The sequence below is a fragment of the Labrus mixtus genome, chromosome 12 (assembly GCF_963584025.1).
Source record: "Labrus mixtus chromosome 12, fLabMix1.1, whole genome shotgun sequence".
Lineage (NCBI taxonomy): Eukaryota > Metazoa > Chordata > Actinopteri > Labriformes > Labridae > Labrus > Labrus mixtus.
Genome location: NC_083623.1, coordinates 23994488 through 24018645, shown reverse-complemented (window position 1 = coordinate 24018645; position 24158 = coordinate 23994488). Strand labels below are relative to the sequence as shown.

Below are 24158 nucleotides of genomic sequence, written 5' to 3'. Positions count from 1 at the left end.
ACAGAGACCGTTAATCCTCTGCTGGCTGGGACACTTAAAGAAAAAAAACATTGAGGGGGTAAATTAAGAGTATACCCACTTCTAAAGGCACCACTACACCACTGCCTTATCACGATACCAGAATTCTAAATTTAGATATGAAAATAATAAAAATCAAACAATGTTGCTTCCTGTTTCAATACAACAGCAACAATTCAGAAGGCAAGCAGAAATGTGCAAATTCTTTTTTTTATTTTAAAAAAGTGCAGGCGAACTCCTGCATATGTATAGACTGAAGATTTGATTTTTTAAAAAGCTTTACTACATTTACATAAATAAAAAAAAAGAGGTTGTATAATTTTGAAACACATGTTTTTTGACCTTTCTCGAGAGTTTGAGCGCACAAACTCAATACCATAAGTTTGTTTGTTCATCGTGCACTTCTTATTGATCTGAAAACCTAATCACACAAACATTTCACCAGACATCTTAGAAAACCACTAAATCAATGGTTCACAACCTCTTTTAGCTTTAGACCTCACTTTGACCTCACACAACACAAACAGGTTTTTACTCTAATTTATGTCTTTTAAATCGTGTAATAGTTTTATTGTGTGTTACAGTAAACATCAATCTCAGAGCACATTTAGGCTTTTTCACGTGCATTATTGTGGACAGAGGAAGAAACGCTGGGAGGACGTTCTGCACACTGGATGACAGACAGACAGAGACTGCAGGTTTCCTGTTTTGGCATTGGCCCATCACAGTAGACCAGCCTGTGTTCAATATATTTGAATATACAATATATATTTTATTGATCAATTTCAGGCGACCCTTATTTGAATGTCAGGGGACACCATGTTGTGAAAGCCTGCAGTAAAGCTTTTGTAGGACATTAAACACTAACTCATAATCTAAAGAACCTTTTAAAACTCTACAATCGTGTTTTCTTTGTTCCTATTTCAGTATGTTAAAAACACATTTTAAACTTGCACTGCTCATCTTCCCAGCTCAGTGTGTGTGTGTGTGTGTGTGTGTGTGTGTGTGTGTGTGTGTGTGTGTGTGTGTGTGTGTGTGTGTGTGTGTGTGAGTGTGTGTAATCCAGGAGAAATTAACTTGAAACACACTCTCTGTGTGGCTGTAAAAAGACGGATGTTGACACCTGATCGCCAACCGTTTCTCATTCTTGCAGAACCCTGAGTGGTAAAATGTGTTTTAAACTGTGAGTCACCATAAAAGGTCAATCATAACTTAAAACAAACTCAGGAAGTGTGAACCTGAATGACCTGAACAGACCATGGAGCAGCGGGGGGAGCTCATAGGGCAGGAGTGATCAGAGGTCATGGTGGGTTCACCTGTGTGTGTGTGTGTGTGTGTGTGTGTGTGTGTGTGTGTGTGTGTGTGTGTGTGTGTGTGTGTGTGTGTGTGTGTGTGTGTGTGTGTGTGTGTGTGTGTGTGTGTGTGCGCTGGTCTGCAGTGAGTCAGCAGACTGTGGTCGTGTACCTGCAGCGGTCACATGGTGATGTGTGCAGTCCGCTGGCCGGGTCGTGTCATGGAGGACAGATGGGAAAAGGTCAACGAGGCCGAGCTGTGGACGCTCCGCTGTTGATACTGAGTCACGAGATGAGCGTCAGTCGAGCATGTGAGAACAACAGAGGAGGCACCTGTGAACCTGAACTCTCACTTTTAGAACAAATACTTTTTCTACGTCTTGTTTGAAAGTCCTTTTCTAGGTGTGTGATAGTTGTACATATGATGACTAATGACTAATGATGGGGGCCAGTTCTTTGTCCATAAGCAGCTCCCACATCCACAGTTGAGTGCTTCTCATCTGCGTTTACTGTTGCTAGGCTACGGAAACTAACATCTGCTTCCCTCGGTAGTGAGCGTTCGGTCGGTTTTGCTTCAAAAAAAAGAAAAAAAAGTATTTCCGTCCTGGCTCAGGCAGCAGCTCTAGATCTGGAGAATTTTGTATCTTCTCCTCCGCCATCGCTGTGTATTCTGATTGGTTGATAAGGGAGAAGTGACATTGGCGAGTGTGATGATGGTCAAATGAGAGCGCTGTGAGCTAACGCAGAGGCATGGAGGAGGTTTGGCTTTGAAAAGACGGATGTTGCCTAAAAGACGTGAATCTGCAGACTTCTGTATGTCTTAAAGCGGTAGACGTTAAAGACAACTAAGCAGACGACCAGGAGCGAGCAGTTGAGGTACCGGAAAAACAAAAACACTATATTGAGTCTTTTTTGAAAAATATCGTCGACATCAGCAAAATAAAGTTTTTTAAAAAAATATTGCACACCCCTAGTCTACAGCTATCTGTAACCACATGATTTAAGCTCTGCTGGTTCTAGTGTTTAAAGGGCAGTTACAAAAGTTTTCCAGTAAAAGACAAAGCAGAAGATAAAAACACAAACACAAACAGGGACAGAGCGTTATTGAGAGAGGAGATCTTCATGCAGACTGATTCATCCACTCCATTCATCATCAGGTCGCTGTTATTGTCCTGAAATCTCTGACACAATCTGAAGAACCGCCACCGGCAGAATAAGCAGAGAAGAAGATTTTAAAAAAGGAGATGTCGCATCTGGTTTGAATCTGAAAGTGAAACATGTCTGAAACCAGCAGCTCATACACACACAGTGATGTTAGCTCTCACTGCGACATCACAGTCACTCCTCTAAATCATCTCAGACAACTTCAATCGCTGTGATGGGACTCCAGCAAGTCTGCAAACCTCCAGCTCAGTCACTGGAGTCAAACATAAATCCACCAGTCGCTTCAGTTTCAGGGATAAGTACGGTGGCTGGGAAGTGCAAACCAAATTTAAAAGATGCAAAACACTTCGACGAGAGGAGAGACGAGTTAAAAAGTGGCAGATCACCGAATTATGTTAAGTTTGTTTTACGGTCTTTGGAATCTTTGAAGGAGACGGACGAGACAGAAGGTCTAGAAGGTGCCCTTGGTCATCTTTTCTCGTCCTGTCCTTTAAAAACTCCAGAGCCCGCCCAGACGGAAAGCAAAATCACGCTAACTGTCTCAGGTGGGTTCCACAAAACGGACTGAACATCATTCGGTTAACATAAACATCCTTATAACACATTTCAGACAGTTTTTCCTGCCAAAACAAACTCATTGACCGCTCACTCAATCACTTCCGGGTCACTTCAGGCATTTGGTACGTTCCCTTTCCAGAGTCTGTTGTTTGTGTATTTGTTTAAATGTTTTTTTTAAGACTGGTAAAAGTGATGTTGTTCATTTGTCTTAGTGCTCATCCAAGTGTTACACATCTATTACATGTGTCTTCTAAAATTATAATTTGTTTTGTCCTTGTCCTTGTAAAACTGTTTCACACTTTGTAATTTTGTTTTTGCAAGTGATGAAAAAACAGGAAACTACACTAAAGCTAAAGAGTCTGTGAAAACCTGAGTACACTAACGTATCCTGATATGTGTTTTTATTCTACATTAACTCTCAAAAACAAAGTTTACAATCCTTTGTTTTTGCAAAGGTTGAAAGTAGAACCATTTGATCTTTAATCTTCTTGCTAACAGTATTATTGGTATAATTTCAGTAATTGAATCCTGACCCATGTTAATAATAATAATAATAATGTATAATGTTAAACTAATGTGAAATGAAACAAACACAATCATGAAAGTTATTTGATTAGAACAGGAAACGTCACTTCTTCTCACCAGGAAATGTGATAATCTCAACAAAACAAATAAAAACAAATAATCTTGTGTATTAAATCATTTTCTGTGCTTTTAAATCACTGATTCAGATATTTGAATTTGATTTATATTTTGAATAGGGACATTGCTATTTATCTAAATCCTAGTTTAGTACAAAGCATGAAACTGAAGAGCTGCACAGAGAGTCTCTTTGGGGAAACAAGAGGAGAGTAAAAATGTACAACGTCTGATCACATAAAACCAAATCACACTCTATGAGGATACATTCAAATACATTTACAGAAATATGACAGAACCAAATTCTTTCTTCTTTAAATACATGTGGCTGAGTGTTCATTCTTGACCTGAGAAAAAGTCATTTAAAAATGTCTCCAACAAGTTCAAAAGTTTTACTGACAGACTCCTTCCTCAAATAAAGTCTGAAAGACTAGAATTAGATTTTTTTTAAATTTAAAAACATTTGATATTTAGCCAGATATTTTGAACGTATTATTTTGTCGAACCAAATGTACAAGAACAATTTTTTTAACAGAGTGAAGTAGAAAGTTGAAGCTGTTTGTGACGTTGTTTCCTCTTCTCTAGATCCTCGCTTGTGCTGTTCTCACTCTCTGATGTTTGTCACTTTGGATGAAAGCGTCTGATAAATGAATTGTAGAATCTTTAGAAATTAGAAGTAAGTAAATAAATGATTCCAGAAACATTTCCCCTTCTGAAAAAAAAAAAAGAGTCAGAAACCAGAAAGGTTAGGACTAAACTCTGTGACGTAGTTTTTGCAGAAGTTGATTTGTTTTTGGGGGGAGCAGTGAAATATTTAGTTTGATGTTTCATGTAATATTTTTGTCATTTAGTGAATTGTTTTCGGGGTCTGGTGAAATGTTTGTTTGGAAGTTGACCTTCAAGGCCACCGTAGTATGGAAACTTTTAACACAAATAAACTGTACAGTACTGTGGTACAGTGTGTGGTGGTGACATTACATGAGTACAATTGGACGATATATCTGATTCACCTCCCCCCCACACACACACACACACACACACACACACACACACACACATATATCTGTCAATCATGTTTCTGACCTCCTCCTCCTCCTCCTCCTCCTCCTCCCTGATAGTGATGTTGTCAGTGCGACTGTAACGCTGCTCGTGGATTAATGATCTGTAATCGGCATCAGGACATGAAGGACGTGTCTGTGAGTAACTCTGCACACACTCCATCTTCTCGTTCTTCTACTTGAAAACAGGATTTCTGTTGGCAGGAAGAGTGTTTTTTTTTTTTCCTGTTGTGGTTAAACAGTGTGAAGGCAAAGGCAAACATTTGTCGCACTGATATGCACAAACAACAATCCAGACACTGCTGTAGTCACATCATTTCAATTTCTAACATTTTATTTGACGTATGATTTGTGAAACCTTTTTATTGATTTTTTTTGGCAGAATAATTCATCGTTTTCTTTCTGTTTTTTTGAGTCTTAAAGCAGATTTTTTTGGTTTACACGGATTATTTCCGACTTGTAATGTCACTCTTATTTCACAAATAACAAGAGAAGTGCTTAAAGGTGATACATTGATGATTAAGGGACACATGATTTCCATTTATAACTTGCTGCAAAGGAAATCAAGCTTCCCCCTCTGACTTCCTTAGCAGGTGTTAAACAAGCGGCTGTAGTCGACTCAATATTCAATGATAAATAACCCAGCTCTCATTTCTACAAGCCAACATGACTGAGAAAATGTACAAGTGTAGCATATTTAGCCTTCTGCTTTTAAAAATAGATCCATTCTGAAATCTGTTTGTTTAAGGGGAACTCTGAAGTGACATGCTGCTCATAAATCTCCTCTCAGCACCTCTCACGTGTAAATAAAGTCACAACTCTTATCCCCCGCTTTTCTTTTGAATCCAGCAGCAAACACAAAGGCCGTCTTTGTCCCGGAGCCGTTAGTCTCATAGCCAGAGTTTGTGGCTTAGTGCAGATCCAGGAGTTAAAGAGGCTGTAGTGGGAGTCGACGTTGTCACAGCGGTAATAGTCCGCACCACGTGGAGAGCTGGTATCTGAGCGTCTCTCTCCAGTGGCTGTCGCACGCAGCAGCTCACAGACGTCCCACAGTTTAAAAAGATATACCCTGCTGAAATCATAATTCACTGTCAGTGAGAGATCTACTCTGCAGATGTTGAGTGTTTCTCTTGTGCTAATCTTTGGGTGAAAGACGAGAAGTTTGCGTATCATTTGACTCTTCTGGTGATCGTTCATTGGTTTCGGATGCTTGGATGAAAACAGGATTTTTATCAGCGTAAAAAGTATGTGACTGTTAAATACAGAGACCTGAAAGTTGTCCTACAGAAATAAGTGAAATCAAAGCTGTAAGCAGCAGAGGTGTGGACGTTTAGAGAGGATAAGGTGAAAGGCCGTGATGGAGTTCATCAAAGTGTTCACTCGTAAATGGATCTAAATTATGGAGATTTATGATTTTGGTGCACACTAGAATCTAACCCGTGCTCAGGAGAAACTTTGTGTGCTCATGAGCTGTAATTTCATTATAAATACACAGATATTCAGTTGGAGGCAGCCAGATCTAAATATCGATATAGATTCAAGATGGGGGAGCCTCGATGTATTGACACAACATACCTTTGTTTTTGTTTTTACAATTTTATTAATCCATGAGGGGAAATTCTGGTTTACACTCTGTGTTTGAGAGACATGCTTCTCACAAACTTAGGCCTGAATCACACACATGCACAAACACAACCTGTGGACATGCATTAGTGGAGAGATGTCAGAGTGGAGCTGCTACACATGGAGCTGTTGGGCGTTCAGCGCCAATTCCTAACCCAACTCCCTACAGACTGAGCTACTGCCGCCCCCACAATTATTCGGACAAATAATCATTTGCGACAAGCAACGAATCGGGTCACAGCCCCTGATTATTGGGGGGACATATCAGGCCCCAAAATCAGGCCTAGAATCATCTAGTGTGTAGCCAGCCTTACATAAAACCAGGAGTTGTTTGAGGTCTGTGAACTGGCTGCCCCCTAATCCAGACTGAGTGTTTCGTCTGTGTGTGTGTGTGTGTGTGTGTGTGTGTGTGTGTGTGTGTGTGTGTGTGTGTGTGTGTGTGTGTGTGTGTGTGTGTGTGTGTGTGTGTGTGTGTGTGTGTTACAAAGCAGGAGTAATCCGAGCACATAACTCACACTCGGCCCATATCGGAAAGTTTAAGTGCGTCTGCTTGTTGCCCGGGTTTGTGTGAGGCCTCTCTGAAGTATCCCCTCTGAACTGTATATGAAGCCTGTCTGCTTCCCATGATGCACCTCCCCATCTCCAGGCAGGCGAGGGCAGTGAAAGAGGCCATTGTTCGTGTCACTGTGAGGCATGTTGCATGCACTTATGACACGGAGTGGGAGAAATTATTCCCATTATACCTCTGGAATGTCTTTGAATCAATCAACGTCTGTATGAAGAAATGCTGCTCTGTAGTACACTTACATTTACAAAGTCCTACACTCACTACTGTGGACTGTTTACATGTTCAATCAGAGGGAAACTTAGTGTCGGAGAGTTGAAAAGGGGTTTAAAGCTCAGCACAATTTATTTTTCATATTTCGGGTCTAGATGAAAAACATATTATAGCGCTCAGCTAGAAGCCGAGTCTCAGGCTGTAGTGGTTCCTAACAAATCCTTCTGATCAGCATACTACAAGTTTTTGTTTTTGTCAAAGACAGACCCACATAATTATTCTAACCATATAGTCCATGAGTGCTGCGATCCGCCAGTGCCTCATTTTTTGCTCCGTTGTGCGCCCTGCCCCGGTGGGTCAGTTTTCTGGAGCGTGAAGCAGCTTTTTTCCAAGATCACAGGAGAACTACAAGATCACGCGGGAATAGAGAGAAAACATGTAAACAACATGTTGCTTTGTCTTTCTGTAGATTATTGGTTCTTCACTCTGTGCCTGTTTTGACGTCATGTTGATAAAGTGATGATAAATGTATCAGGAGTCTGTATATTGGGTTTTATTTTGAAATTGACGGGATGCTCTGTGCGCTTCCTTGTCTGACTTCCCGTCCGGGTCGATCTATTCGGTCCAGCTTGACACGTGCTTGCAGCGGGTTCTGTCAAAATTTGACTTGCAGCAAATGGACCGTGTGGAAATTGCGGGTAAGTGTCTGACAGCCAAACAGAAAGGAAATTCTACAGAGATGTACATTTTCTTAAAGAAGGAAGGCGATTATTTTCAAGGCATATACAGCTGTATGGTTACTCTCCTCAAAGCCTCCAGTCTCCAGAGAACATAGGACTCGCTTTCCTACCACTTTTTTTTTTGTGTTACAAAAATGTTGCATTTGATCCAAACTACACACTAATATTTTTGTGTAACAAATGAAGAGAGTTGTGGTCAACTGTCAGGATGGTTCCCAAGTTCTGCACATCATGTCACAGTTTTTGTCAATGAAGTCTGGTGGCTGTGAAGAAAGAGATCTAACGGCTAAATCTCTGGTTAAATTAAAGCGTTTTACCTATAAACAAACGGCCATCTCTGTAGGGATCCTTTCTGTAATGTTGTCAGACACTGAGAGTAACACACTTTGATTTAGTCCCAATATATCATAGCAGACATTTCAGCCTGTTTCAATGCTGCAGGCTGGATCAATCCCCTGGAGCACTTTTTCAACTTTAGCCATTCAGATCATAAGAAATGTGAAAACAGGGCCCAGGTTTAAAAACACCAGAGTTCCTCTTCAAAGAAAAATTAACAATTTTTCAAGCCATCACACAAAAAGCAACACCTTCTTTATGCTAATGTACTCCCCTCATAGATTTTCTTTATCGGCCTGACCCTGAGCAAAGACCACCTCGGTCGCCTGATTCAGATGTCTGATGTCCTTTGAATCAAACTTGCCAAGAAAACAAATGGCTTTCAGGACTTTTTCCCTCTAATTCCTTTCTTCTTTTCCCACTGAACTCGTATGGATGTGAAGGAAAAACCACAGTGGGAAGCTCACAGCTTCTCTCGTGGATTCCTCCTGCATGATGTAATGTTTAGATGATCCTCTGTGGAGTACGCACATGTGCAGTGACATCAAAACAAAAGAAATATCCTCCCCCTGAAAAGGTGGACTTCTCAGGCAGATCATTTATGCTTCACATAACGTGAGACCCTTTGAATCCCCCCCAAAAAACAGGACGTTTTTTGTGCTTTGACATGCGTGAGAACATTTGCTTCTCTCTGTTCTCAAGTTCCAGCAGGGCTGCAGGAGAGTGTGAGATGTGAGATTTATTGATCCTATTTCTTCATCTTTAATGGTGTTAAAAAAATCCCTTTTAATTCAATCCAGAGCCACAGATACTCAAGATTTAAAGGAAGAGCGCTGCATGCCGAGGTCACGAAACTCTGCCCCATCCGTCAGCACACTCTATTTTTAACTTTGCTGTATCACGTATCACCTCTTGCCATTTTGTTCTTTTGTTCGGCGAGGAGGGATATTTCGGTTCCGCCTCACCCCGACAGTCGATCCGTCCTGCGTTTGATGTGTGTGTGTGTGTGTGTGTGTGTGTTTGAGGTGAGGTGAAGCCCACGCCTGCTGCTGACCTGTTGCATGGGGGTTGAAATGTGCTCTTCCCATTCATTAGACTGGGCGGCCCGCGCTGCTACCAAAGCGCTTTCACTACATCTGTATTTGTGGTCCGTGATCGGATCCAGATGGCAGTCTGGAACACCCGTGCAGACCTCGTACGAGCTTCCCATATGGCCAACAGTAAAGGGATATTTAAAGGAGCCCTGCAGCAGGGTCACTCTGTAAACAACTGATGCTCCGTGCATTTGTAGTTTCTGCTGTTCAGTGAAAAATCTGTTTTGTTTTGTTAAAAGTGTCATCTGAAAAAGTCGAGTCACAGACACACATTTTGCATTTTACACTAAGGATCCTTAATTTGTCATGAAAATCTCTTTTGTATTTTTACACAGAGCAAAGCAGAAGAAACGACGTGGCAGGCTGTAAACTTTACCCAAAATAAAGTCTTAAAAATAAACCTCAATCTTTTAACTGGAACTACAATATCATCTTCTCTAAAAACCAATAGAGCCAATTAATGAAACCAGTAGAAACATGAAACAAAGCAGACTATGCTAACCTGTGGTATAGACTATAGGCTTTATTCTTTCAATACAACTTTTAATATGCAAATGGTAGACGTAAAGTGACTATTAGCAAGCCTATAGAATAAAGTGAATGAAAACTGAAATTCATTAAGTGTGTTTTTTTTATTTGAGGTCTAGTGAATCATCATTTGGAGCTTTAATCTGCTGGAGGGGAGAAGCCCACAGGCTGCTCTGCTGCTGTTTGTTTGGGTTGGGTTGTGTGATCCTCCTTTCCAGTCTGCTGCTCTGTTTTGCTCTCATTTTTTGCTGCTATGAATGTGGCGGGGGAATGTGCACGGGGCGGGGTAATCGAGGTGGGGGGGGGGGCAGGAATTCCCACTCACTTGGCTCATCTTGCATTTGCTCTACCCCTCCGCTGAATCTCCCCCCTCCGCTCATGGAAAGGGGGATGTTTTGTTTGTGAAACAGCGCTCCGAGGCTCTGGCTTGTTTTTCAGGCATCGGGGATACAGAGACGCAGCACGATGTGGCGGCTCTTTTAGCCGGAGGAGCACCGCTGAGTTCATTCATCCGCCTGTCATGGGCCTCTTTTTTTGCTTTTATTTTTAGCCAAAATCCATCAGGTCTGACAAGTGGGGCAATTTGAGCCAAGACGAGGGCAGCGCTCCAGGTCCCTTCCACAAAGTCAATCTTCTCCTCCCCTCTTGGGAAAAAAAAAAGAGAAGAAAGCTCCGGACAGCCACGCTCCAGGCTCTGGGTTTTGTTGAGTCATGTGAGATCATGTACACAGAAACTCAGGGAGAGGTGGGGGCTGAAGGTGAAGGGGGTCTGTGGGGGTAAATGAGGTGGGTGGGGTTAAGGCCAGGGGCAGCAGTGGGAGCTAAAATCTGCTCCCAGGCCAGCAGACAGCAGAACGTGCTGCTGCTCGCCTTGTATAAGGTAATGTCTAGTGAGCATGCTGGGGTGGGACGTGTGCACAGTTTATTTTAATACACTGCAGGTCGTGCCAGAGGGGGGAGGGATGTGGAGCCTGCCAACTCGTCCCAGGACCACTGTCACACTGCGGACGAGACGGGACTTTTTAGTAGACAAACCCACCACAGGCGAATAAAAAACACTGAAAAGAGGCAAGTTTCAGTCCAACATTGATCTTTTGAATCTGCATGGTCACACTGGATTGTTTTTTCATGACATAAATGCTGTTTGAACTAGCTCCTCTCACACTTGCATGTTTTTTTTTTTAGTTGATTGCTCTGCAGGGAGGTCTGGATTTGGCATGACAGTCTTGTATTTAGCATTACACTGATACAGCATGATACTGCAGACTGAAGGTAGTGACGCTGCAGAAAGCTGCAGGTCTGCTGGAGCTTTATATATGACCGAAAACCTCTTTGCATTACCTGTTCAGTTGGATAAGAGACTAAAAGATTTGTTATAAGGCTAAAGACATATTCTTATGTTTGCTTACCCTCATAATCATAGAGAAGCTGTAAGGAGGGTCGACATCCTTCAGTCTCTTGACGTTTTCACATAGTTTTAGGATTTGTTTACGTTCACATGAACGTTGGTACAGCCAGGAAAATATTGTTGTGTTTGGTAGATTTTGTGGTGCCAATGTCGATCCTATTTTTTTCAACTTTTTATCCTTATTTTTTTTGCCTTGCTCACATTGAAGCTTGGGGTGTTCACAATACCAGAATTTTGAATTGTGATACAATTCTAGTTAAAATCAATCAATATTTCGATACCATGGCAACAACAAGTTTTCATCATCAGAAATTGTAGGAAAACTGTCTAAAACACATTGGTAACGTGCTCGTTTCAGCTTATAGATACAATTGTTACTGTAGGTCTGTAAGTTTCTTTATTTCCGGATACTCGGCCATTAAAATAACGGTGGTTGGTCTGATTGGTTAACGTCCCCATTTTGATTTTATGAAGGATAAGAGTTATACATACTTAGTGGCTTGACTGATCCGACTGCAAGCGGCTGCATTTTAGCGGTCTGTCAGCAGTCTTAAGGCCCGCCTCCACTCTTTGCCTATTTTAAGTATGACTGAAAATTTAATAAGATATTTACAATATTGCATCCATTATGGATGGGCTTCTAAACATCTCTTCAGAAACCACTATTGAGGTCACTTAAGCGTCGTCCATTTTTATGTACAGTTGTTGGTAACTAATGGATGGATTAAATAAAAATGTCATCCATGATCCTTAAAGACACACACTGTCTGACCCAGGATTTTATAAAGACATTTATTTCCAATAAAACCATCATTAGTTTTTGAATTTGTCTATTACCTTGATGTTGTAAGCTGTGCATTTTGTTTTAAAACAACCAAAACACTTAATTGAACCACACGTTCATCCATGCACAAGTTTTCAACACTGCTTGAGAAAAGGTGTTTTCAGCCAACCTACCAAGCACACCTTTCAACACCATGGACGCCATGAACTTTATACCTGAGTATTTTAGGGAGGCCTTTGAAAAAAGAGAGTTTCTCTTTGGCATGGCAGCTTATTTATTGCACATGACAGCTAAATGTGAACTTACTGACTTGGTTACACTGGTTGTGTTAGGAAGAACCACAAGCCTCATGGCCTGTGATGTTTGCTGATGACTCATAGGTTTTCAATCGCCTTGACAATGACACATTGATTGAGAGAGTGAGAGAGACACACGCACAACGATTGGGACAAAACCTGATAAAAGCCATGAAAACAAGTTTAAAATCATTTGAATTGTGGTAGGAATTGGAGCAAATGTTAATAATTGGGTCATTTTGTTACTTTACAGATATTGTTTGGAACCAGGTACACCCAGACAAACCAGCCACATGCACAGAGGAGCTAGCATGACCGTAGACTCAAATTCTTGTTGTGCAACCAAAGACAGAGAGGGAAAGCATGCCTATCGAGCATCAATAATTGAATCTGAGCTAATTTTGGACTTGGACTGCCATGGGATGCTACTATCAGGTTCAGTGTTGACTCAATGGCCGGTCGCCAGTGGCAAGGCCCAGTGATTGAATTGCATGAACTTTCTTCTATATCAGCAGTATTAGCTTTGCAGGAACATGCAGTGGCAGATATTTTTTTCCGTATTTGAATTAAAGTGTTTAGAGGACATTCACCGGGTTAATAACTTTTACAGCCTATAAAAACCTGCAACGGTCTCCCAGGATATAAATCAGCAGTCTGTCTCTGCAGGGTGTTGTGAGGCATGTTGGAAACAAGGCTGCACAGCGCAGAGGCACAACCCCTTCAAGCCCACCTTGAGCGATGAAGGTCACACGAGAGGAGAGTTAATGACTGAGCACACAGGGCAACTTTAATGAGCCCTGCACAAGTGTTATTTAGATTCCATTATTGCCTGTCTTCCTGCTCCCGTTAGAGCTGTCAAGAGGCCGTATATCCTCCGTCTGTGCATGTGTGACTTTTGTCTGTGGCAACTATATGTTTCTATGCTGTGATGTTGGGGGGTGAAGGATGATGATGCTCTATAGGAAGATATTTACAGATACTACATTTATAGAGAGAGAAAAATCCACCCGCAACCCTAATGTAATTATTCATGTTTCATTACGTTACAGTAGAGCGATTGTTTGTACTGTAAGAGTGCACTCTTAGTAACCCTGTGATCTTTTTACAAGCACATAATATTGAAACAAGAAAAAGCAAAAAAAAACATGGTATGCATACAGTCGGGAGGCAAAAAGATGATGATATAAATACGTGCTAACTGTGATGTACAAGTGCTACCATGTTCCTAGTTAGTGATGGTTTACAGACCATTCTTACCTTTAAAGAATTCTGAAGATTGACAACAATTTGCAAGCTAATGCAGCCTGGCATTTTGTGTTATAGTGATAAAAATAGATAGTTAAAAGTACATCAAATGTTACAAAGGGAAGAAAATTTAAAACACTAGCTCAACTGAGTCTTAAAAAGGTACCATAACCTTAAAAATTGGAGCTGATTGGAGCCAATCATAACTTGTAACACATACTTTTGGGTACCTCGAAACAGATTCTAACAGGCACATTAAAATGATATGAAGAGTACCTTAAAGTAAATGCAAAGTGTACCTTGAAACAGACACTGAAGGGTTGTAAAGGGTACTTTGCAACAGAAACAGGAGGTACCTTTTAAAAGATGCCTTGAAAGACAAAATACTTCAGGACTTCATAAACTTGCTCATAGACACTACTTTAAAGGCTACCTTAAAATGGACAATGAAGGGCACCTAGAAAAATGCAAAGATTACAAAATAATCGCGTATTATACCTTGAAACACACTGACGGGTTCTTTAAATATCACAAAATCTGTCCTAAAAGCAGAATCCACATTCACCTTCATCAGATTATTAATACATCCTTACAACAGAGACTTCACCAGACTCTTAAACAGACCTCTTTAAAACCTTTTAAAAGAACACTTTCTTGAAAGGTTTACCTTGAGGCTACCTCAAAACAGATCCTACAGGACATCTTAAAAGTAAGAGAAGTGTACCTTGAAACAGACACTGAAGGCTCATTTACACTTTTAAATGGGTCCTAAACACATACAATAAGGTTACCTTGAGATTTAAAACAAACCTAGCCACAGAAATGGAAGAAACCTCAACACAGACCCTCATGTTTGATTAACTTTAAATGGTACCTTGAAAAAAAAATAGGGTTAGTTGAACTTGGAATTAAGAACCTTGTACAAGAAAAAACTACCATGAAGGATATGTTGAGGGTACCGCTAAACATTTACTACAGGGCACCTTATAATGAAAAACTGCACATATATGTTGGCAACATTTTGGTACCACAACCTAGTCAACATATTTGTGCAATTAGTGCAATTAGACAGTGTGCAGGAGTTTGTTGACAGTTTTGAAGGATTCACTTCTCTCCTGCACATCTGTCTTATGAATTAGATAGATTTTGAAAGCTTTGGAACATTTCAGTACTATTTTTTATCAAAATAACAGAGAATGTATTGGTATGGAAAAGCACGAAAGGTACTGAAGTATGGAACATTTTGACAACCTTACCTTGCCACAGAAACTTAAGGTACCTTAAAACAGACTTAAGTTTATCTCAACCTCCTCTGCCAAGGCTTTCCCTCCTTGCAGTCGCTTATGGGCAACTTAAAAAAACACACTACAAGAAAAACTGAAAACATGCCTTTAAAGGAAACCCCCGAAACAGATGCTACCTTGAAACGTCTGACATATTTAGGGCACCTTAAAGTTGATTGTAAACTAATGCGAGCTTTTGCCTGAGACCCTCTTAATTTGGGACTTTTTTAAACAAATAAATTGATAGATTGAATCATATGTCATATCGTACAATCAAAATGTAAGCTCATCACGTTGCTCTGCACTTTCCCCCTTCCGCTAATTTCCTTTGATGCACCTTAGCAACAACCCAAGACAAGAGCTAATCATGCTCATCCTGGTTCATCCTGACATCATGGAAACTCGAGCCCAACACAAATATCTAATAACACTGATGAGCTGTTAAAACACATCATAGTAAATACAATAATTGTGTACTATAGAAATAAACTGTGCTACAGGAAGTAAAAAACTTTGGTGAGTATTACTGTGGCCTTGTCAGAATAACAAACGTCCAGTCTGAGCAGAGTATGTAAATTACACACAACACACCCACAGAGCTTCAGATTTATGAGAGGCCATTACTGCCTACCACTTTGTATGAGTATGTGTGAATGCTGTGTTAGTGGTTAGCTCTTCAGCTACGCTAGTTCCCCAAATAGCCTTGCAAGTAGTCATTACCTCACCAAGCTTCTGTCTTCTTTTGCACGGACACACTGATGAACTCTGTCACTTCAGAGTCCGGCCCTTTAGACCCTCCCTACCCTCAACTTTATTCAAACTCCGCTCCCACAGTTTTTAATGCTGGATTTCTGATTTAAATTTTGAAGGCTCAAGACAGCAGGCTACGGTAACCCTCATGACATTTCTATTACATCACCATCGGTCAAAGCTCCACTAGAGCCAAACATGTCATTACACAACGTTTCACAAACTAAGATCAACAGCCAACAAAGTCATTTTGAATTTGGTTGGCATGACATTTCCTGAGAAAATGAAGCATCATTTAGGAGCGAGTCTTGAGCCTTGACTGGATTTCCTATCAAGAATTCTTCCACCTATCGTCACTGAACAGTTTGTACTTTTTAAAGTACCCTTTCTTGTCTGTTTTTAAGGGGGTTGTTGTCCTATCTTACATGCTATCAGGTCTGCTACAAAGTATTATTTCTTCCTGATTTTAAGTTCCCTTTACAGTCAGTCAAGGTACCTTTCAGCATCTGTCTTTCAAGTCTTTCAATGTGTCCTTCAATGGTACACTTTAGCGTCTGTTTCGAGGTACCCTCCAGGTTCTGTTTTTGAGTAGGTCTTCTTCCTATCTTGCATACTGTTAGGTCTGTTCACTGCACTTTTTAGTGACTGCTTTGAAGCACCTTTTAGCTTCTGTTTTAAGGTACACTTAAGTATCTTCTTTCTTCATAAACATGGCTGAAGAGAAAGGATGTTTGTTAGGAAAATGTACTTGGTAAAGTTTTGGAGACACATCATGGAGTGGGTTGAATTAAAAACTCAATATTAACTGTTTGTGACTCAGTTTAGTTGAACCCTTCGTCTCTTGCCCGGTGACACATGCAGACGTTGTCTTTGCAACTCCTTGAAAAACTGGGGGCGCAGGTGGCAGTGTGGCTAGCTTGCGCGCCCCAGGCTGTAGTCCTCAGAGCAGGTGGCCCAGGTCAGAGTCCAACCTGTGGCTGCTTTCCCACGGTTTCTGACCCTGTCCACTTTCCATTGTCTCTAATAATAAGGCATACAAGTCCAAAAATAAATCTTAAAAACAAAAAGCAAAACTGACTGAGTCTGCAATATTTTAAATTATGTGGCATCTAGCCTTTTTAGCTTGTGACCTTCAGGCTCTGTAAGTGCAATGTCACCAAAAGTTTCCACTAAGAGAGTCATGATGGGTGCTCTCGTTGCCGAAGTCGTTCCATCCCATTATTTCTCTGCTTCTCTTATCACATGTTTTCTAGGTAGCAACCAGCCTCAAGTTTTTTTGTTTTTCTCAAAAAACAGGGATTCTTTCCATCCCTTTGTTCACTTCCTGTCGTTCTACATTGTTTAGTTTAACTGCTTAAGGATTAGTGATGTAAGGCGTTAGAATAAAGCTTCAATGGAATTGCTTAATATGTACGATTTAAATTTCCAAATATATTATTTTTGCTGAAATTTAAATGAGCCCTCTTGGGGGACGTGATCCCCAGACTTGTGGATTCTGTTAAGGATGTTGTTTTCTTCTTTACTATTGATGCATGCAAATTCCTCCTGTGTTGTCAGGACCGTAGGCTGAAAGGATGCCTGTGGGAAAAAAGGCTTTAGGAAGTTTGGGTCTGTAGCCACGGATCATGGGAACAGCCGAGAGGGAAACGGAACACGGACAAAAGCGGATTTTCCTTTCTGTAAATCGGAGTTTACTTACCTTCTGACACAGATCGGAAAAGGAGCCAGCTGAAAAATGTTCCGTAACGGAGCGGTGGAAGTTGGGGGGGTCATTGTTCCGCCGGTTCATTTCTGTACGGCAGCCCTGGATCTGTGGACCCGTCACCATGGAAACCATTATGTGGGGCAATTGGCGTCGGAGCACTTTAGAAACCTCCTTGGAATATATTAGAGGCAGCAAAGGCCCCACTCTTCTCACCTTCAACCCCTTCGCCTTTTGTCTCGGAGCGAGTTTTTCACTTCAGGCGCCGTTCTCAGGACTTCAGGCCCGGGCTCAGGAATGTTCAACCTAAAGCTCGACGTGAAAACAACCCAGCTGCAGTCGGCTGACGTTTGAAATGACTCATAAACAGGCTGAAACCTGCAGCCCTGAATCTCCACTTTGTTTAATTTTAGAGAAGGACAAGTCAGATTGAAAATATTCATTAAAAGCACGATCCATGCCAAATGTACATTTTCATCAGAGGAATGGAATGATTTGGACGCTGTTTCTACTGATGCTGCAAAAAAGAGAAAGAAATAAGATGAAGACTTCATACGCAGCAGATGTGCTGAGGCTCAGATTTCACTGAGAAAGTGAAGCTGCTTCAGACGCTTATTGAATTGTCAAGCTGGGTGTGAATGCATGTGTGTGTATGTATGATCATTAGCCCAGACCTGCCTCCTGAACAGACTGTGAAATGCTGTGAATATTAAGCGGACACCTCCCCCCCCCCCCCCCCCCCCCCCCACACACACACACACACACACACACTTCATATAGCAATATTACCTTTTTGCCCTTCACAGACATTTCCCTCAGGTACAGGTTCTACAACCTGAAACTCAGCAAATTTATAGCCATCAGCTGAGATTTCTCACGGGCTGCAAACCAAAAATTCAACAATTCATTACACCAGTCATTATTTTGTCAGTCAAATCTCTGCACCATAGTAATGTATCTGCATTATGGAGAGAGCAATACGGGAGCAACAGCATGGCAGGCTGTCAACTTTAGAAACCGTTCAGTTTTCGACACTCAGGTTGTTTCTGGAAGCTTCTTCTACTTCAGTCTTTTAGGGGCTTGGAGATGAGCAGTCGTTAAGTTTTGCTCATTAGCTGCAACAATTTAAAATCTAGTCAAGAAATAATACAGTCTGGGGGGCGCCGGTAACCTATAGTGGTTAGTGTGTGCGTCTCATATATGGAGGCTATGATTGTCCAGGTGGGCGACCCGGGTTCAAAATTCAACCTGGGGTACCTTCCCTGCATACCATTCACCACGCTCTCTCTCCCAGATACCACACTCTTTCCACTGTCCTATATCTAAAAATAAAGGCAAAATAAACCTTAAATAATACAGCTTAAAACAACGGGTAAGAGAAGTAAGAGAAGGAGGAGTAAATCAGCTGAAAATGATTCCATGTCCATCTGAGCTAAAGCATGCATCAGAAACATGAGATCATTTGCTTTAAAAAGGAACAAATAGTCACAGTTTTTTTTTTATTGTAGAGCCAAATCCAATTGGACTGACATCATTCTCATTCGGATACTGTCTCAGATTACTGCAGGGATCAAATATTGTATTGCCACTTTTCCCTTTTTTGTGTGCAGATTTTTTGTGCTTTGGCTCGATATGGCACATTTTTATTCAGCAGGAAAACAAGCTTCCTAAAGATCTGCTAACCCATCTGGCTGAGGTGATTAGCAAAAGCCGAAGCAGATGGTGCCACGGCCAGATTCTGCATTGCTTCAGGGGTGTATTAATCTGCGTATACTACTGACAGCCCATGCTTGGCTGTGAGGAATTTTTCTGTGTGACTGAATGAAAGTGTGAAAGTCAGTCTTTTTCCTGCAGTGTGTGAGGTTTTCTTGGGGCTCATTTAGCACGGTGTGCCGATTGACTGGGACCCTCAGGATGTTTTTGTTCGGGGATGGAGGGTAGGGGTGGGGGTGGGTGGGGGGGCGGCAGTATACTTCCTCTCTTCATATGCAGTAAAGTGAAAGAGCCACGCAGCAGCAGCCCCCCCCCCTCCTTCACTGCTGGCAGCGGGGTCTGGAAATGTTGACACACGGAGCGGAGAGCAGCCCCAGAAACCCCAGGAATCCCCCCGAGAACAGGCTGGGCGGGAGGGTGAGGTGGAGCCTTGGAATGCACTCGGAGGAGTCAGTCACTTATTTACTAGCTGAACTCGGTGAACCCTGCCTGAGTCAGCCACTTCCACCCGTGGGCCAGTCTGCCCCACCTCTCCCTCCCTCTTTCCTCTCTCTTGTTTTGTTCTTTAACCTACCCTGAAGCTCCTCGTCTGCTCGCCCCTCCCTTTCCTTCTTATTATTGACAGACACTCAGCTCTTAGGCTTCTCATTGGCCAACGAGCAACCTAATCCAACCCCCCCACCTGACCCCTGTCACCCTGTTGCTCACCCTCAAGCTGCAAACGTTGAGGTCACAGGCTCATGGTGTGTGCAAAACAAATGTCAGTGGAAATATGAGTCAGGCCGGGCAGAGTGTGCAGCACAGCCCGGGTACAGGAAGTGCCACACACTCTTTGGTTTGTGGAGATCCGACCTGACCCTGCCACTGAACCCACTTCATGTAGGTTACTCAGTGCACCTCCTTTTAAATCTGGGGTTCAAGTTAAGTGGCTATGAACCTAGATTCAACCCAACCTGTCAGAAAAATCATCCAAACTCAAAAACACAGGAGTTACTGTTTCTATACTGTTACCACCATCAGTCACTTTGTATGTTGTTTGGGGGACTTTAGTGTTTTAAGTGGATTCATCGGATCCAAGAAATGTTTTTGCGAAAAGGCAAGAAAATAATCCAGACCACTGCTTTGCATAGAGTTCAAAATGATCATCAGGAGCTGATAGTCTAGAGGTTATGTCACATGCCTCATGTACAGAGGCTATAGTCGTCGTTGCATTTATGTTTCAAATCCGACTTCAGCCCTTTGCTGCATGTCATCCCTCACTCTCTGCTCCCAGACTGTCTGTCTCTGTTACAATACTTTCTATCACATTGTCAGAAACTTAGAAAAATCTAATTGAGAACGTCAGTGGAATAAAACAATTATTTCTATAGGATGTACTTCTGCAGCCAAGGATGACATTGCAGCCATTACGGCCTGTCTCACCGCTGATGACTGAAACGATCGTGTTCAAAAACACAGCCTCAGGTTTATAACTTTAATGCTGCATCCTTGTTTACTCAAACCCTGAGGTGTTCCTTTTTGGAAATGAAATCCAGAGTTTCCTTTTCCAATAGAGAACTCTGTTTTTTACTTCCTCGTTATCTAAAGTCAGTCCACATGCAGCTCTTTCCTCCTGGTGCAAAATATTTTGTATTGTGCCATTTTAAAATAAAGCGGTCCCAGGATGTTATTTAACAAGCAAATGAAGGTGTTTTTTTTTACAAAGCATCATACAGCTTCTCTGTCTGGATGTGTTAATTGAGTCAGTGGACTTTCAGTGAAAGAGGAGCATGATGGGAAGAGGAGGAGTAATGATGTAGAGCTGTCTCACAAGTCTTCCTCTCTGACCACTGATCTGATGAGAGAACAATAATCCATGACTCTGTGGGAACCAGCGCTGTCTGTCAGTGATACTCTGCATGTCAATTACTAACTCAGGGATCCATCAATGGACTCTGATATAGACCTCGATCTGAACGCAGCACAGCAGACTCTGGAGATCTGCACGGATTAAGACGGTCACACATCAGTAATTCTGGTTTGGAAAGATTGATTGTTTTTTAACAAAAGTGATAGAGTTAGAACATTTTAAAGCAAATCCAGATTGTTTTTCTCCTTTGCTCTCACGGTGGGTTTGAGTGTGTGTGTGGTCTCTGGGATCACCTGACTGACTGATGAATGAACATTAACGGAGAGATGAACAAGCTGTTCTCACGTCTGCAGCAGCAGCAGCGTGGTGGACGTGTTCAGCGGGGTGCTGCTCACTTTATCACCTCCATGAGTCTGCAGGAGTGATCCGTGTCACAAGTTGACGCTGAACAGCAGCGGACTCTGCTCCCTCACATGCGCTCTGTCTGTGGTTCATCACTCGCACAACACCTAGGAAGAATTTGTTTGTCACTTCTGCCAGCCTTGCATCAAGTGAAACTTCAAGGGATTTGACTGTCAAAAACAATTTCCCATCAAACTAAGGCTCTGGTTACACAAATACAATTTCAGCTAAAAACAGGAAGCATTTGTTGCTCTCAAGCGTCGGGTGTTGATAGTCTGTTATCACCTGCGACGCCTGCTCAGCAGCGGAATAACTTCACCAACCATCACTCTTCTGTGTTATTTACATTGGCGGTGAGGAGTAACTGTCTCACCTTCAATGTTCTGTGCATGAACACTGAGAGCATGAAGTAAAGTTACAACGTTGTGTTTTGTACAGTCATCAGTGAGGCCCGCCCTCAGAAACAATCGATTAGGTTCATCAACCTGACTTCCACCTCCGGTTATGACAGAGCACCTGGACTGTTTGAGGAATGATGCAGCTTTTACTACAGTCATTTGAGTAAATGGAAACAGCTTACACTTCAAGGATATAAAAACCAAAGTATGTGTCACCGAATGTCAACCAAACATCGTGGCTGATCAATGGTGTCAGAACAAATGTTAAAAATGCAAACAAACACGGGAGTGGAGCTTTAAGCTGTTTGCATGTTGAGACTCTGCTCAAACTGCCTCGAGCGCAGACAGAGCTTCAAAGTCGGACTGCAGGGTCAGGAGCTGCTGGGAGAGATGTGAGCACACAGAGAGCAGAGTTTACCGAGTGGACCTTTGCTCTACTTCTCTGATCAATGACACTGACTGAGCTCCCAAAGCACTCCACACTTTGTTCCCCGTGTACTGACAATTTGTCAAAATGCTTCTTCCATGCTTTTGTTCTTTAAGAAGTTATTTTCCGTGGCATGACATTTAAACCCGGTCTGTGTTTTTTGCCCTTGGGTGAGAAGCGAGAAAACGCAGACCCTGTCCAAACACTCCCTGAAGACATTCAACAAAGCCGTCTTTCCCAATCAACCAGAGCAGTGAGAGCGCCTTTTTGTTTTTTTTTCACTTTTTGTTTTGACTCGCCACATCCCGGCAGAAAGTAGGTCACAGGCTGACCGAGGTAAAGTATGAGGCAGCAGTTTGCAGGCCGGCCCCCTCCCCTCCCCTCCCCTCCCCTCCCTCCGAGGTGGGTCGCAGCCCCAGGAAGCTCTCTGCAGAGAAGACGTTAAACACACCAGTTCCTGTTTCACATCTGTTTCCAGCGAGCCTTGCAGACCTGCAGAGGCCTCGCTCACCTTGTCGGTTTAACTGCTCTGTGACCCCCCTTTTCCTCCACTCCCTTCCTAGAAAACCAAAACGATGTGATGACGCTCCTACCGTTGACTCTTGATAGATAAACTTGATAGATAAAATCAGGAAATACAGGTCCTTACGCAGGAAGCCACTCTGCCTAGACTGCCGACCATCAGGGCTGTGAATAATTAACCAGGTGTGTATTTAAAGCGACAGGTCCACACTGTGTGCGGAGTAAGATCACATCCTGATATTTTACACTTTAGAAGACCTCAGATTACAGCTCCATGAATGTGAAAGAGAAAACCACCATCAAGGAATTCGCCCATCAAGCTTCACTGGCTCTCTTCGGGGGTTTGTTGCTTCCTCGGGCTGCACAGAGGCGGCTCTAATTTGTTTTTCCGTCATCAATAAACCGGCTGTAAAACCTCCGCCGGCCCTCAGCGGGCTTCCCTACTCACACACAGAGGGTGTATTTTTAGCCCCAGGGAGATACTGTGACCTGCCAGACATCACAAGACAAATTATCCTCCTACTACACCTTGCATGTACGGGAAACCTTAGAAAGGCTGAGCTGCCGTGTGAGAGGAGAGGCTGAAAGACAAGACGAGTTGAGCGACAGAGTGCAGGCTGAAGGCCAGCCGAGCACAGGAAGAGCCCGGAGCTATGGTCCTGTGTCACACGGTGAAGGATGTCACCGCTGCTCCCACCTGGACTCTGTGCTGCAGCGTAATGTCAACGCAGAGCTGAGGCGGCGTCAAGTATTTTGATATAGTATGTTTAGGCAACAAAGCAATTCAAAGCGCTGCACACACACACACACACACACACACACAGGATAATCAAAAGCTTCAAGACAAAGAGAGAAAAACAAGACAATTTATGAAATCAGAAAAAAAAAACATTTACCATCCCAGAGAAGATTCAATATCAAAATATTAATTACAACTAAAATAGAAAGATACAAAAGAAAAAAAAAAGTGACATTAAGCAGAAAATGAGACTTTTAAATATTAAATATGAATGACCTCACATTTGTAATGTGGTGATGTCATTCTGCTCTGCAAGCCTTTCAATGTTATATCGCTGACTGCAGAGTCTCCCTGACGGACACAGATTCACCTGCTGGTCTTGCCTCATTGAGATTTATTTAGACTCACAGTTCGCTCCATCTGTGTGCGGTCACAGCCCTACTGTGCCCTGGAAACCCCACCCAGGGGGTGCTGTGGTGGTGAAATGCACCCACATTCGTTACAGTTAAACATTACACCAATTTGTTTTTTGAGAAATTGTGTTTAGTCTGTCAGTAAAAGTGAACGAGTACTTTAAGTAATTAGCTCTGCACACATAAAGAATCCGGTGGTCTGAAGTCGCTGACCACAGAGACTCACTGTCTCGCCGTGCGTCAGAAGAAAGAGAGAGAAGGGCCTCATGCTACGCTGCAAAATATTCACTCTCTGACAGGGAAATTAGAAGATGTGCATACTTAGATTTTTTTTTGACACATCGCTTCTCATTTTTGTGGTTTTGCTGCACTTACTAGACAACAAAATCATCCTAAAAA

General features: G+C 42.2%; 1 protein-coding gene across 3 annotated transcripts in view; it reads left to right on the top strand.

The window, feature by feature from the left end:
• Positions 1-24158, top strand: part of bach2b (BTB and CNC homology 1, basic leucine zipper transcription factor 2b) — a 104187-nt gene that overhangs the window by 11754 nt on the left and 68275 nt on the right. Inside the window, exon 2 of one of the 3 annotated variants that reach the window (XM_061052665.1) lies at positions 4790-4867. The exons of 1 other annotated variant lie outside the window; for it this stretch is intronic. In XM_061052665.1, coding sequence (XP_060908648.1) covers positions 4829-4867 — 39 coding nt within the window. In that variant the 5' untranslated portion in view covers positions 4790-4828. Of the gene's footprint in view, positions 1-4354; positions 4868-24158 lie in introns of those variants that run through there. One more of the 3 variants, XM_061052666.1, reaches the window with a different exon arrangement.